At 40.7% G+C, this 15,768-nt stretch overlaps 1 protein-coding gene across 3 annotated transcripts in view; it reads right to left on the bottom strand.

The window, feature by feature from the left end:
- Nucleotides 1-1,530: 1,530 nt before the first annotated feature.
- The window catches only part of TBC1D4 (TBC1 domain family member 4), a 179,565-nt gene continuing 165,327 nt past the window's right edge, over nucleotides 1,531-15,768 (bottom strand). For all 3 annotated transcript variants that reach the window (XM_045839012.1, XM_045839013.1, XM_045839014.1), the window contains 4 exons: nucleotides 11,920-12,079; nucleotides 9,445-9,614; nucleotides 5,803-5,979; nucleotides 1,531-3,778 (listed from right to left, as the gene is read on the bottom strand). In XM_045839012.1, the coding sequence (XP_045694968.1) occupies nucleotides 3,545-3,778; nucleotides 5,803-5,979; nucleotides 9,445-9,614; nucleotides 11,920-12,079 (741 nt within the window). In that variant the 3' untranslated portion in view covers nucleotides 1,531-3,544. The remainder of the gene's footprint in view (nucleotides 3,779-5,802; nucleotides 5,980-9,444; nucleotides 9,615-11,919; nucleotides 12,080-15,768) is intronic.

The following is a 15,768-nucleotide window of genomic DNA, read 5'->3' on the forward strand; positions in this document are numbered from 1 at the left end:
ATTGAAACTTCAAGCCTATCTGATGACGGAGCTCATCGAGCCAAAATGGAGATGTTCGTCCGGCCTATCTCCCCAATCTAAGGTGCACGCTGGGTGTTCAGGGACTACTGTACGAATCAGCTTTAATTAAATGACGCAATTTTCAGACACATCTGTGGTTAGTCTGTGCTTTTCAAATCACTGATCAATTGATTATTCCTCCTACTCAAAGTTCTGACAATGCAATTATTAATAAAAAATGAGGTAGTGATTCCAAATTTGAGTTCTACAGACAGTAATCCTAGATTACAAAATGCATGTGTCTAACTAATAACTAAAATTCTCCTAAATTACAAGGGGAGATGCAACTCTGAGGTAAAGAAAAATTAGGTGCCAGAGAACCAAATACATCTATAAAATATTTTGAAGTGACTTTTATTTAAGTGATATTCATACCAAAGTTAGAGTGTCAGTAAGTCATTGTCCATCTTTTATTCTCCCAATAAAAAGGAAGCTCATTTCCCAGCTAGTCTATTATCATTCTGTCAAGGGAAAATGGCCCAGGATTTTTAAAATCATACTGTTCAATTACCAGATACCAGTGCTCCAAAATATTGAAATGTCTTCCATGCACTCATCAAGTCTTTCCAGTCAGTATGATGCTAAGTGCAGACATAATCTCAGAAATCCCCCATTCTAACCTGGAAGTCCTTCCTTTCTCCACTAAGCAAGGCATTTTCTACCATACACCTTACATGTCCATAGAAATCTTGAAATAGATTCTAATTCAGTCAAATCACACAGTTTTTGTTTTTAGACACACACAAACACCTGCAATGAGACAGGTAAGTCTGATTTATCATTCATTTCAACAGACTGTGGTAGAGGACTAGATACTTCGGAGGACGGATTTCCTGGTCTTAATCTAGCCAGGGCGGGGGGGCGGCCAGGAATGGTGAAATGGTGACGAAATGCATTAAGTCAGCATGGATATTAAGAGACCATACTACACAAGCCTACATTGATGCTCAAAATGTTTAATTACTATATGTAGTGCAAAATACTTAAAAGCTTTAATCCTACACTTAGCAAGAAGATGTGTCCTTTTATTAGATTACAAACATACCTAGGAATATTCTGAAGATATATTTTATGTAAACACATCTGTATCATAGCCACCAAATAAGTGCCTTTAATTCTTATTTGGGAGCTAACCCAATTTAAAAATATGCTGTTTTTCTCTCTCTCTTGCTATTTGCAAGGGGGGGGGGATAGACAAGAAAAAGGGTACAATGCAAATCTGTCAGTGTGGTTGTCTTTTTATCAGGCAAAGTCTCCGTTGGAAAGAAGTTCAAAATTGGTAACCGAAAAGGTACTTTCAGAAATGTTTCTAAAAATGATCTTTGTTGTCTCTGATTGTATTAAAAAGAATTATCAGTGAACCAATTTTAAGTAGCAACAATGCAACTCATGCAGATTTTGCAAAGCCCTCTAACCACAAAGCACTTCTTCTCTCGTATTAGAACAAAAGTAAAACAAGCAAGCCAAGGAAACTGTAGCAATGTATTTATTGGAAATGAACTAGACATTACATATACCCCATGAAGATGTAACAATGCATGAAGCATAACTGATGCAACATTTACAAAATCAGGAAAGAAAAGGAAATTCATTTTCAAAAGAAGTTATTATATCCAAGACACCTCAACCTGTCAACTCCATAATACAACTCATAACATTGCCTTGAACAGCCAGAATAAAATTAACTTCAAACTGAACTGAAAGTTTCTTTTCCCAACTTGAAGATTCCTTGGCTACCACCTGTGCATCACACACGTCAGGTAATTTTCATCACAAGAAAAAATAAAAATAAACTTCTCCTACAAATAGAGACATTCCAGAGATAACCAAGCAACAGATCAGGTGGTGGCCCCAACTGAATGGGGCACCTAGAATCGGCATTTTCTAGAACCTAGAAATTACATTAACTTGACTAACAAGACTTCATTTTCGTTTAACAAAGTGCCTGGATTCGAGGGCCCGTTGATTTGTAGCAAGAACCATTACAATCACACCAAATAATGGCGCGGAGGGAGACAGCGGATGTTTATCATCTGTTCATCAGGATTTTCCAAAACCTTTAAAGCTCGACTCCTCTCTGCAATGCAGCCTAGCTTGTGTAAAACAAGCTCCCTTCGGAGAAGATTATCCCAGAGGATCCACCTGTGCTGACGTAAGTACTGCACAAAGCAGTGATGACAAATATCGTTTTGGAAAGGCAGAAACGCTGCACCAGCTTCCGGAGGCACCATCCCAGAGCCATCTCTGACGTGGAGACGTGCATGCGCGCCGTGAACATTACTTCCATACACCTGGCAGGTGAGAGAGTCCTCCAACAAACACGCTGCCTGCGGTCGAGACAGCTGGCGGGGGCGAACTCAGAGACGCATGCACGAGAAGGGCCTGGCGCCACTTTCCCCTTCCCTTCCAGCAAATTCCAACCGTGTGTTTCCGACATTTCACAGTTCTCAGAAACGTTCACATTGAAGGGGGAGATGGTTGTGAGCTTATCACAGTCCATCACCTGTCCCAAAAAAGTATCCGATCACAGCATATATATCATCTTTAAAAAGTTTATCATAATTGCATTCCCTCATCCTTCATTTACGGTAGAGAAAAGTAAGAACTCCCACATTTTGGTGGGAAAATGGCAAATCCTTGCCACCAACTGTGGCACCAAATAAAGGGGAGGTGAATGTAGGAGTAATTTAAATAAAAAGGGAAAACCCTGAACGGGACAATTTAGGTCCTAAATGAATATTCTGAGGCCTGATGTTGAATTACAATGCTGGTCTAATTTGCTACAGAATTAGCAACATTCTCTTTCACCTTGAACTGGGTGGGTAGACGCAGCCACAATGTCTAGCTTTTCCACATGCATGCAGACACCCACGCCAGCTGGCACAGAGCAGGTGGGGGCAGAAGGCCCCCACCTTCCCGAAAGGACCTCAGAGGCAGCACTGACCACCAGTCGTGTTCCTCGGACATACAAGGTCAATGCGTTTTCAGACAGACACACACAAATTTACACAAATGTTCCCCCCTCTCTGCTGTTGAGTGAAACATGCTGCTCTTTGGAGAAGAAAAATACATTCATTTTTGTCAAGTGTATTTCAATATATAAAGATTCTCTAGCTTTGTTTCATGACAAAGATGAAATGATTTCACATGTGTTAAGGGACATTTCACGTTCGCTTCCCTTTGGTGTGGATTTCACGAAGTTTTTCTTTTAAAAAATTGCTCTAAATCTGCATTTACTCTTTTTATCCGACAGCATGAATTCTTAATGTCCATTTTATATCTGTACATAGTCAACAGCAATAACAAAAGCTAGTCTGTCTGTGTACAATGGCTTAGGATTGGCAAACTCTACAGAGAGCGGGCGCCCGGCCGGCCGAGGACTCAGCACCAGGCCCGGCCGCGGCATTCAGGTCCTCTCCTCCAGGGGGTGCCGGGGCGCGTTCTGCGGGGCAACGCCAGCTCCACTCCACCTCCGCCGCCTCTGTTAGGCCTTGCTCCCCGTCTTGGCTTTGTTGTTGGGGATGCAGGTCATCTCTCTCAGCAGCGACTCGCAGTCCGCCAGAGCGTCGGCAGGCAGGAGCTTGCGGATTTGCTCCACCGCCTTCTGGTAAGCCATTTTCTCCTGCTCCAGGGTCCGGATTAAAGATTTCATTTTGGTCTCTCTGGTCAAAAGGTTTTCCAGGTTGGATTCCAACGTCTGGATTTTAGCATGAGCTACCTGTTGGAGACGGGGGTGGGGGACAAAAATCCTCCAAATCAAAAATTTGAAGACTATGGCTCTCAACAGTAGCAACAGCCAGACCTTACATGTATTAATAAGCAATCATATCATATGACTTAATAATATGTGAAATGAATACTCTGAAACCTTCCATGAAATGGAGATTTATAGGTTTCTCAAACATGTAACTACAGTACTAACAAAATACCCCTCGCTTCACTGAACACACCAAAATGCAGCATTAACTCATTGCCCCAGGGCGGCGAGGGTCCTCCCTCCACACACCTGTGCTCCCTGGAGAGCACGGATCCGGTGCAGAAGATCCGGTATGGGAATCTCTCCAGGAGATTCCCGACTCTGCCTGGAGGTGCACAAGGGGGCTTCCTACCTCTAAATGGAGATGCAGGGTTTTCTAAACACATAATTAGGATCCTGTCAGGTTTCGGGGGGTGTCAGGGGTAACCCTGTAACTTGGGAACCCAGACAGGATGACAACATTGAACTGTCAATGGAAAAAGTTTGTAACCACTAATAAAAATCATTATAATATAAAGCAGGTTCAAACACACCTCCCTAGTAAGGAAGTACTGTGTTAACCGCCACTGAAATATCCATGTAATGATGAACAACATCCCAACTGTTTATTTTTTGTTTTTGAAAACAAACATTGGCTCTTTTCTTTTTTCTTTTTTTTTTTTAATAAGAGAAGGCATAACACTTTCTATGGGCCAGAGCGAATGTAAGATGAAGGTAAGAAAGTTACTGTTCCTCTTCCTGGTGAGCACTTACTCTGGAGCTCCCTGATTTCTGAGCTATTTGTCTCCTAATCGGGCCAGAGGATTTGCCACCTGGACTCCGGCTGTTGTGTTTTCTAGTTCGGGAGCAGGTGCAGGGCTGGGAAGTGAGGGAGGGATGAGCAGGAACCAAGGGGACCTGAAGATCTAACTCAGATCTCTTCCCCCAGTCCTCCCAGCAGGTTCACCTTCTAACCTCCGCCTCCCACCCTCGGGGCTTGGAATACACAGCACACCTTATATAATTTGCAGGTGTGAAACAGTAATCTTTATTAAATTGCTTATTGTACTTGTAAGTGTGCCTTTATTTATAAATAAACATATAATGTTTTATATCCCTAGTAATTGTAAACTTAATGGCAGGGATTGTGTATTACACGCTTGCATTCCATTCTCTCAAACATGTCTCCTTTTCTTTCCATTTCTGAGAGTTTTTCTCTCATCATCCCCAATCGGATTTATGCAAGTGATTTCTAGCTGGTCTCCCTACCTTCTCTCCCCATTCTCCTCTGCCCTCATCTAAGTTTCCAGACTGGTCTTTCTAAAGCCTGGCTCAAACACTTGGAAATACTTCCCTTTCAACAGGATCACAGCTCTTCTGCTTCACATTGAGAGCTGTCTACAGTTCTGCCTCTGTTGCATTTATCCCATCACTCCCCGACACAAATTGTGAACCGACACCAAGCTTACCCAGCTGCTAGGCCATGGCCCCCTGATTTGTACCGACCCCCTCCCACTCCTCACTCCTTTCTTGCACCAACCTCTAGGAGTCAGCTCAAGCCCAAGTTCCCCAGCGCACTCCCCCTTCCCCATATGCAACCCCTCCTTCCTGGAATCTAACAAAATACAGGCTGTGGCAAAAGTTTACCACTGTGAGCACCAAAACAGAGTTGATCCTTGTATTATTGTTTCTTGTATTATTTTCCATGCAAACAACTGCAAACCTACTTTTGCCCCACCCTGTATGTGCAACCCACTTTAGCTATTTAACCAGATTCTACTTTGAATTGCCAGTTCACTATTTTGTGAGTGTGCATTTCCTCTCCCAAGCGACATTTAGATTGATGTGTGTGCCTGTAGCCCCACAGCACTTGGGCACAGCCTGACACATGGTGGACCGTGGGGAGCAATGGTTCAATCCACGTCACACCCCAAGCATTCCCGGGAGAGCTCTGGACAGGCAGCAGGCATTCAAGCACTCTTTCAGTCAAATCTTTGTCTCTTTACCTGTAGTTTTTCAAGGAGGTCCATATTTTGTCTTTTCAGATGGCTATTGGCCCTCTCCAGCTTCTCCATAGGCTCACTGTACTCGCAGGCGTTTGAAGATTCCTGAAGCTCATCCTGCAGCACATGATACTCTACCTCATAGGCATGTAGCTGCTTAGAAATATCCATCTCCAAAACCTGCACGAAAACGCCACAGGTTAGTCTAGTCTTCAGTATGTATACAAAGAGGCAGTTGGTGTATCGGCTGTATTTCATAGAGATTTCCAAAGCCTTATTAATGAGCAACAGACATACCGAGAGGAAGAATAACAAGTGTGACTATCGATGTAAGGACAAATAGATTATTGATACATGATGAGATATTCTCCTAATGAGGCCAAGACACTACAATAAGTTAACGTTCAAAGGTATTTTGTAACCAAAGTACACATAATCTGATAACCATCTCCCCAAATGCAGCAACCAGATAAACAACATTAGTTACTGAGTGAGTCCTATGTTTGTTAGAGATCCTCTGTGCTGACTAGTAAGCAAAACTGCACTGGGTATTTCTATAGTAATGAAACCCCAAACCCCTCTAATTATTTGTCAGTGGGGCAGAAAGGTCTTATCCTAAACATTTTGATCCATTTGCTAATCCATATGAGCCTCTGAGGAGACACCTACATGTTCTACCCACAGAGAATCCTCGGAATTGCACACCCCGAGCTGTGGGCTGCCTCCGCTGTAATAGAAAGACAGGAAATGTAGCATTTACAGAGTAGCTAATGTTTCACTTGTGAGGGGAGGGGAGGCAGCCACTGTCATGTAAACAATGGTGTCCACTCTAAACACAGTTGACAATCAAGTACACAGAGAAGGTCGGAGAGAAAAACACTTTCCTTCATATTAACTTAAAAGAAAAAATAATAATAGCAGCTTTGATGAAGAAAAGAAACCAAAAGATTAGGTTACTGAAATCAAACTGAATCTTATCAAATATTGTATCTATTTTATTTTTTAATTTATTTTTATTGTATTTTTTCATTACCATTTATATCCCACTTATACCTCCAGCACCCTACAATCACCACACTGTGTCCATGTCCATGAGTCCTTTTCCCTTTTCGCTCAATCCCTCCACCCACAAACTACCCCCACCCCAGAGCTGTCAGCCTGCTCCCTGAGTCTGTCTCTGTCCTGCTCGTGAGTTCCCACAAAGACCCTGACTTACCCTACTGTAATGAGATATACTCAAATCCTAGAATTTAAATGAGATTTCTAGACAACCTCGCTATACCTCCCGAATACATACCACTTTCCCCCTACTCGAGTGTACGGGCACAATAGACTATTACACAACCGTTACGATGATGGTATGGATCTATATGCATTGGCATAAAAATGTCTAATACTCTACAAAGATTTTAATTAAAAAATCAGGTTACACAAGAGCATGTATGGTATGATTTCACTTATGTTAAAATATATCCACAGTTATACATGTACATAAGCAAAGAGAGATGAGTGAAAGGAAGTTGAAAAGTTTTTAAATTTCCAGACGTCAAAGGTGAAGGGAATAAGAAGTACAAATTGGTAGTTACAAAACAGTCACAGGGTCGTAAAGTAGAAAATACAGTCAATAATGTTGTACTAACTGTTAGGTTCCAGGTGGGCACGAGATTTATCAGGGTAATCACTTGCTAAGTTACATAAATGTCTCACCACTATGGTGTATACCTGAAACTAATACCTCTGTATAATATTAAATGTCAACTGTAACTGAAAAACATAAAAAATTTAATCTTGAGGTGTCAAGATTTGTAGTTACTTTTATTTCCTTCTCTGAGCTTTTCTGCATTATTTGCATTTTTTATGGTGACCATAAATAAAGCTTATCAAAATCTGCCTAATATCAACAGTTCTTTCATTGGCTGATCAACTCTAATTTCTGGAAAAGTCTTCCTAAACCAAGTCCAAATCTATCTGCCTGTAAATTTTATCCATTAATCCTAATATTAATCTCTAAAGCAGGTAATTCCCTTGTTATTTTGAAATCAGATATCACCACTCTCTAAAACCACAGTCTCTGACTGCTTGCCAGTCCAAAATGATATTTCTGGAGAATAAATAAATACATAAAAGTGTGGAAAAAGCTATACTTTCCAGCTTACCAAGCATTTGAGCAAGAAAAAAACTGTTCATAGATATTTACAGAATAATCTGCTTGTGATTTAGATTCTACATAACAGAAAGAAAATGTTACATGTAATAATATAATGACTTCATGTTCTCTTGCGAATTCCAGTATATAAAAATTTTCAACCTAATCAGCTCCATTTGCTCCTATAAACAGCATAAGAAAGTAGCAGGGTCACAATTGTCATTCCCATTTCGGAGGGGAGGAAGTTGAAACTCAGGGAGGTCGTAAAACTTGCCCAAAGTCACACTGCTCGTGGGTGGTGGGTGGTAGGGCATCAGGGCGAGATCTCAAACCCCATTGTCCTGCTCTAAATTCGGCCTTTTATCTGCCATCCCAAGCGCTTCTAGGAAAGGGGCGACCTTTGTCAATACTCCCGGAGGATGACAGCCTTATCTGTTGGTATGATCCTAAGGTTTCTCATGTCATCTGAGCAGCATCAACACATAACTCCCACTTGCCTGGACCTGTGAACAGCTAGCACTGGACCCAGACCCATTCCCTGCCCTCATCCATTTTTCAGGGCTCTGGCGGCACACCTGGCTCCCCCGAACTTCCCTACACTTCAGTTCCCATTGGCTTCCGTTGGGTGTGGCCCGTGGGAGGTGCTTGCAGGAGGTCAGAGGTGGGGGGGGCGGGGAAAAGGTCGGTGTTTCTTCCTTGCTCTTTGTCTGCCTGCCTCACCGACAACCTGCAGAGACCCCTCCCCCACAGTTCCTGCACTCGCTGGGCAGGTAACCCGAGGACCACCTCCCCTGCCCTCTCAGCACCGTGGGTATGAACATCCTCCCTCTGTTACTAGGTCCTGGGCACCTAGACATGATTTTTGGTTCCCTCCTCACTGTGCACAACTCTGTAAACGGACCTTCATTTGAATCATGAAGGGCAGACTCTGTTTCCCGCAAGGGACCCCGGTTGCTACACGTCTCCTGATTTAAGCCTCACAAAACCCCGGGATCAGCACTGTCGCGTTCTGGAGGGGAGAACACTAGGTTTCCGAAGAGCAGGTGTGCAAGCCAAACCACCACTAGAAGAGCTAGAAGATGATGCAAGTGCCATACTGTCTAATCGCAAAGCCTATGCTCCTGCCTCATGCACTCCTCATGTTTTTAATCAGAATTTTAACTAGTACAAATATAAGTGGGCCTCACTTTCATTAGGTCTTCCTAACCCTGTCAGTTCTATCTTCAGTCTTACCATTGGCCTAATCTGAAAGATCCCTGAAAACTCATTACGTAGCATTGAACTACTTTTACCTGTGCATGGCCACATAGAAAATGGTACAATGTAGAAATTTCACAACAGTCCCATCTCTAAGTAAAATACATCTGATCAAATAAAAAAAAACTGTCAAGCAAACCTACATCTTTATGCTGAAACATTTAATATATAATTATCTATTAATATATAATATATAAACTGTTATATAACTGTATATCTTATTACTATTATTTAAATCATACCTGGGTGATAATTTTTTCCATCTCAGATGTATTCATATCAGGTAGTGTGTTTTTAAGAAATTCAACGATGTTTTCAAAGTTTTCACATTCCATTATAAGTGTCTCTTGGCTGCTCAGTAGACTGAGTGCAACCTTAAATATAACTTCAGTTCCCTGAAGAAAAATAATATCTAAAAAAAGAGATACAATTTTTATAATTAAAATTATGTATTCACTATTGTAAATAGCATGCTCTTGGTGCTAATCATTTTTATGTATATATTTTTATTGTGGTTGTTGTTTTTCATTACTGCAGTGGAACCACCAAATATTTTACCAAAAAAAAAACAAAAAAACAAAAAAAACTGGTCAAAATCACCTAGATTTCAAAACAACCAAAAAATATGACTGAAACAAACAGATGTGCATTCTTCTTGCTAGAAGGTTCTCATTAAAATATCACCCTTAAATAGTTAGCTCTATAAAAAATACATTAAAGCATCTAGCTACACGATGATTTCAGCAACTGTCCTTTCCACAGCACAAAACTGAAATGCAAAGTTCTGCATATGAATAGAGCAAATTACTTGTTTGATCTTTATAACACACATGTGTGGAACTCAGGTTTGACACAAACTGTGAAAGGAAAGAAATAGCCACAGGAAGTCACAGCTATAAAATAAGCTTAGCAACAGGCAAACAAACATAAGGGTTTTAAAAAAAGGAGATTGCTATCTTAACAAGCCATGTTGGGAAAAATCATACATTTCCTTTAGGCCATTTACAATTTATAAACTAGACATACTTATTTATGGAAATAGAAGTCGTGTCCATAGAAGTTATGCTGAAGTACTTTGGTAGCACAAAACCGGAGAAATCAAATTAGCAGAACATAAAGCAAGCACAGCATCAAGAGCATTCGGTTCCTTCTGGAGTCTTTAAAAAAAGGGAACTGTGCAGCCATGCCCTCAGACGTGGTCACTCCTCTTGCCCACACATCGCTCCCCTTCCTGAGGGTCTTCACTGAACTCACAGGGAAGGACCGAGCAGCTATGGCAGAGCCAACAGCATCACTCATGCATGTTCTCGTAGCAAAAACCGAGTTCCTTCCTGAATTGCAATACGGAGCTTCCAAGGGTAAGTCAAAGAGAGGAAACATTGTAACATCACTATATATAAAACCTACAGAGGACCTGTTACTAAGAACCCAGGCTCCAGAGAAAGCTTCGCTGGAGAAAAGCAATCATGTACATTCAATAAAGAAGAGAAATTGGATGAATGCTTGATTCCGTGCATCTTGAATTTACTCTTTTGCCTCACTGTCTATAGAGTGTATGGTTGCTGATACAGCATTTCACTTTGTAAACCACGGCCCCAACAAGGAAGACACTGGACATTGTAATCTGGTATGGGTGTACATATTACACAAATGCCTGAAAAAACTGGTTTCCCCAAAATAACTTTCTTTTATTATTTGCAAAATTTCTCTGATATTTTCACAGTATTCTAGTCATTTCATTTTTTTTCTCACGTGGGCAATAACCTACAATTGGGCCAATACCACTCGACAAAAAGCATCAGGTTAGCAAAAGCACAGTGGTAAGTGCTGACTGCTTGCACCAGGGACACCAGAGGGAAGAGCAGAACACAAACACCGTGGGAGCCCCTCTGAGACCATCAAGTCCCCAGACAGCAGTAGGACAAACTTCTATTCGAGAGCTGTTGATTGAAAACTGTTGCCTCTTAAATAATGAACTGAAGACAAATCTAACTAACTTGGGGAAAGGTTTAAGGGCCCCAAAGGGAGTCTATCACGTCACACCTCCGTTTCTTCCCAGTGTCCACCACTGTGACGGAGCTGGACAGGGACCTGTGGACCTGCCCAGGCCCTACGCGGCCTGTGCTCAGGGCTTTTTGCTGAGCCACCGGGTCGGAGGGACTGGCACCACCGCGGCTAGTGTAAGAGAGGAGTCACTTAAGTGACGGGCTTACATTACCTAGTTAACAACAAAAAGTCAGACTAAGGGGCCATTGGAAATAACATGGACATAGCTGCTTCCTCTGATCCCAACAGAGAACATGTTTCTCTGCATTTTGCATCTAGGTTGAAGAGGACAATGGGGAAGGGGAAAATAAAAACAATAAAAAACAAACAGAGGTTAAATGATATGTATGAAGATTTGGAAAATTAAACAGGGTAAGTACTTAGTTTGGATTTTTTTCAAAGTACACTCTGATTTTTAGGTATAAATGAAAGTAAGTACCCCAATATCATTTATTCAAATACAGGAGCCCAATTTTTCTTCTTTCCCTTGTAATATCAATTTTTTAAGACTAATACGGTTTTCAACTACTCTCAGAATAGAGCCAGGCACATTTATTAAATTCCACCAGCACTTTGCTATTCTGTATAACACATGATACAACAATTGGCTAGAAGGATATTCCTTGGGAGACAACATAACCCTGTTCCATTTGATCACAGGCGTCTCTTACCAAACACTCTGGCTACAAATCCTAGTGGAAACTGAGAGGCAAACAGAGTGAGGAACCAGGGGGCAGCGTAGAGACTGGGGCTGATTTCGTTCTCTTCGAGGTGGTTGTAGAGGTCTCTGTGATAGTCGTGGAGGAGTCTGGACAGCTGGTACATCTGAATCTGAAGTGAATTCAGAGGAGAGAGTAAAATATTATGCATTTGTCTGAGAGTGCATAAAATGCACAAACCTTGATTTGATTGCTCTAATATTTAATGACAAAAATAACATACATGCAATAAATAAAAGCAGTATTATTTTATTTTTATTGTTCCATTAAAGTTGACATTAAAGTCCAAGTTCACTTAGGTCATAAAAGCAAGTCACAGAAAGGCCATCTAAGATTATTGAGCAAGTTTTGCTAAATGTGTGTTTTTGTTTTAACATGTATACAGAAATGGTCATTTTTCCTCATGTAGGAAGGCATTGCTTTTGGAATTTAATCCCAACTCTCCTGGGTCAGGATGCTTATGGAAGGCCCATTCTAGTTTCAAGCCAATCCCAGAACAGCCTCCATTCTAATGAATGTCCCACATTCAGTTCAGAAGCAAAGCCTAAGCTATTCGCTGAGCTCACCACCTGATTTACGATACTCTGGCCCAGACCCACTGGGCAGTCTGCAGTGTGAGGACACTGTCAGGCCTAGAATGCCTCGGAGCCAGAAGTCTGAGACGTGATTCCCAATGCCCAAGGTATTCCAGCGCTTAGTTCTCAGGACAAAGGGGATTAAAGCAAAAGGTGCAATCTGAATGTCTCTAGTATTAAAAAGAAGAAATTATTTCACATAGCTACTGAGTTGATTATTGGAATTTCAAAAAAAATTAAAGATAATACATAACAACTTTTAAACTCTTATGTCTGAGGAAGCTAAAGGCTAAGCAGTAGCAAATAATAAACAAATTTATGAGCTGGGCTTTAATTTCTATTTTCACCCATGCAGTAAGAGATTAAGTAGTGGTTCCTTGATCAGTTATGTCAGCTTGACATTTTGGTGTGAAATGTTTACAATATCTTATAAAATCCACCAGAACTTCTTCCACTAGATGTTACCATCAAAATATCGCCCTTAAGTAATTAGCTCTATAAAAATACATTAAAATATCCAGCCACTTTGTGAATTCAGCAATGGTTATTTCCAGAGCACAAAACTAAACCTCAAAATACTGGATAAAAATAGAGCAAATTATTTGTTCGATCTTTACCTGTAACACATATCTCTGAAAACTAAGGTTTGACGGCAAACCATAAGAGAAAGGAGCCACAGCATGTCGTCGCTATAAAATAAGAGACTTAGCTACAGACTTAAAACATGAAATTATTATCTTAAGAAGGCATATTGAAAAACTGTTTCCCTTAGGCCATTTTCAATTTTTAAACTAGCCATACAGAGCTATGTCAATAGAAGTTATAAAAAGTACTGCGATAGCACAAAAATCAGAGAAATCTAAATTAGCAGAATGAAAAAAAGCACAGCATCAAGAGCATTCTGTGCTTGTTCGGTTACGATCAAAATTCAGAACCAATACTTCAATGTTCAATTTTTTTTTAAAGGACCTTACTTTTTTCCTGCATTCTCAACTAGAAGTGGAAAACATTCCATCAAGGCATATTTACATTAAATTTCTTTTGAACAAGGCAAATAAAAACACGACTTAGTGCCCTTTCAAAGGAAGCTTGAAAAATAAAATGCCATTTTCTAAGAATAAATAATTCTTCCCTTCTGCCTCGCAGGTAACACGGCACATCTTCGGATGGCAGAGGGGAGGCACAGGGGCAGACGCCACGGGTGGGGGACGAGCAGGCAGAATCAAGCAGGGACCAAAGGCTCCACATAAAAATGTAACACTCGTGTACTCAACAGAGGAAACAGCAGACGCACAAACAAATCAGGTAAAGGAGGCAGAGCCTGCATTGCCCAAGCTCACACTGCGCAGATAATCAGAACCCCCGCCAAGTGATCCCAAGTCCGTTGTTGCTTCCACTTTTGAAATTCACACTGATTGGATAAAAAATACCTCTTCCTCTAGAAAGTGGAAACGTGTTGTATCTCACTCACTCTGCAAAGCAAAAAGGACCTACTCTCCGAGAATAAGGCCCCTATCATGTGGCCTATTATAGGAATGCTACCACCAAAGGTTTTAAGACATCTACATTTTATTTTTTTAAATATATGATCTTTACTATATTTTTTCCATTACCACTTACTCCCCTTATACCCCCCTCTCCCCAGTAATCACCAGACTGTTGTCTGTGTCCACGAGTCCTTTTTCCTTCTTGTTTAATTCCTCCACCCCTTAACCTCCCCCTGCTCCCAGCTGTCATCCTGCTCTCTATCTATGAGTCTGTCTCTGTTTTGCTTGTTAGTTCAGTTTGTTCATTAGATTCCACATACGAGTGAGATCATATGGTATTTGTCTTTCTCTGACTGGCTTATTTCACTCAGCGTAATATTCTCCAGGTCCATCCATATTGTTGCAAAGAGTAAAATTTTCTTCTTTTTTCCCGCCGAATGGAATTCCATTATATAAATATCCCATAGTTGTACCACATCTTTGTTTTCATGAGTATAGATATATTTCTTGGTAATAGCAAGTCATATGAAATTAATGTATAAGTACCAATCCAATTGATATGAATTTTTAATGTCAGATTGATGAGATTTTTTAAATAAGTCACTGCATTTTTAAAGTGAGAGTTCTATCCTTCTATTTATCTACCAAAATCAACTATTCACAGGTCCTCTCCATTCTCTGAAATTCTAATGATAGCTACCAAACTGGTGTTCCCGGAAATCAGAGCTATTTAATCCCCTACAAGGGCGCCAACACTTCCTGTCCGATACGAGATGCAGGTAAATTATTTAGAAATAGAGTGAAAAATAAAACCTTCCATAATCATTACTGTCTCTCTTGTGGGATGTTTACAGGCCTATGAAGAGTCATGAATTAGGAATCAAATCAGTGTGTCTGGTTCATGTATCCAGGTGAACGCACTTCACGTGAACTGACTGACTCCTGGAAACCAAACACTGAGAGCAAAGCCCGTCTCCCTTGCAAAATTTCATCTTCATGAAGAAAAATGGAGCACTCCTTCTCCACTGAGCCTCCCAAGGAAATCCCATGTACTGTAATATTCATAAGGAGAAAACACAGTCTTTTTGGCCGGTGGATTGGTAACTAAAATATTAAATAAGAAAACTGATCACTGGGGACCAGGAAAAAGAGTATGTTTTAAAAGCATCTTTAAATATTTCACTTCTTACATAAAGCACAAAAGTATGACTAACTAGGTATTATGCCGACTTCCCTTCAAAGCAGGAGAACCTGCACATTCCTCTCTTTAGAGTCTTCCTTTATGTTTTCACTACTAAAAGCTTGAAATTGAAAGGTAGTAGTTCTTTGGGATATCACATCTACACATAAAATTTAAACTTCTTGTTAGAAACCTCTACACTAAGGAAAGTGGAGCTTAAGTTAAAGAGGAGGTATGTGTAAACAGGGAGTTTGAAATAGGTCAGAGATAGCAGGAGCAGCGAATACCCTACTTAACCAAAAAATGTTACCAGTGCTTCTTCAGAGCGTGCTAACAAAAGCCAGCTGAAACAGTGCCACCCACTTTGAACACTTTTAATGTATAAGGACCTGTCTGACCTTGAGATAAAAGAGGGAGAGGGAAGACATGGTCAAGAAGACCATGACATAGATATCTGCCACTTATGCACTCAGAGTAAATAAAAGAATAAACACATATATTCAGATTTCAAACAACATATCAATGATTCTTTGCAACTGACCGGTAGAGAACAAATGAA

The sequence above is a fragment of the Phyllostomus hastatus genome, unplaced genomic scaffold (genome assembly GCF_019186645.2).
Source record: "Phyllostomus hastatus isolate PE091 unplaced genomic scaffold, TTU_PhHast_1.1 phas_contig_29, whole genome shotgun sequence".
Classification (NCBI taxonomy): domain Eukaryota; kingdom Metazoa; phylum Chordata; class Mammalia; order Chiroptera; family Phyllostomidae; genus Phyllostomus; species Phyllostomus hastatus.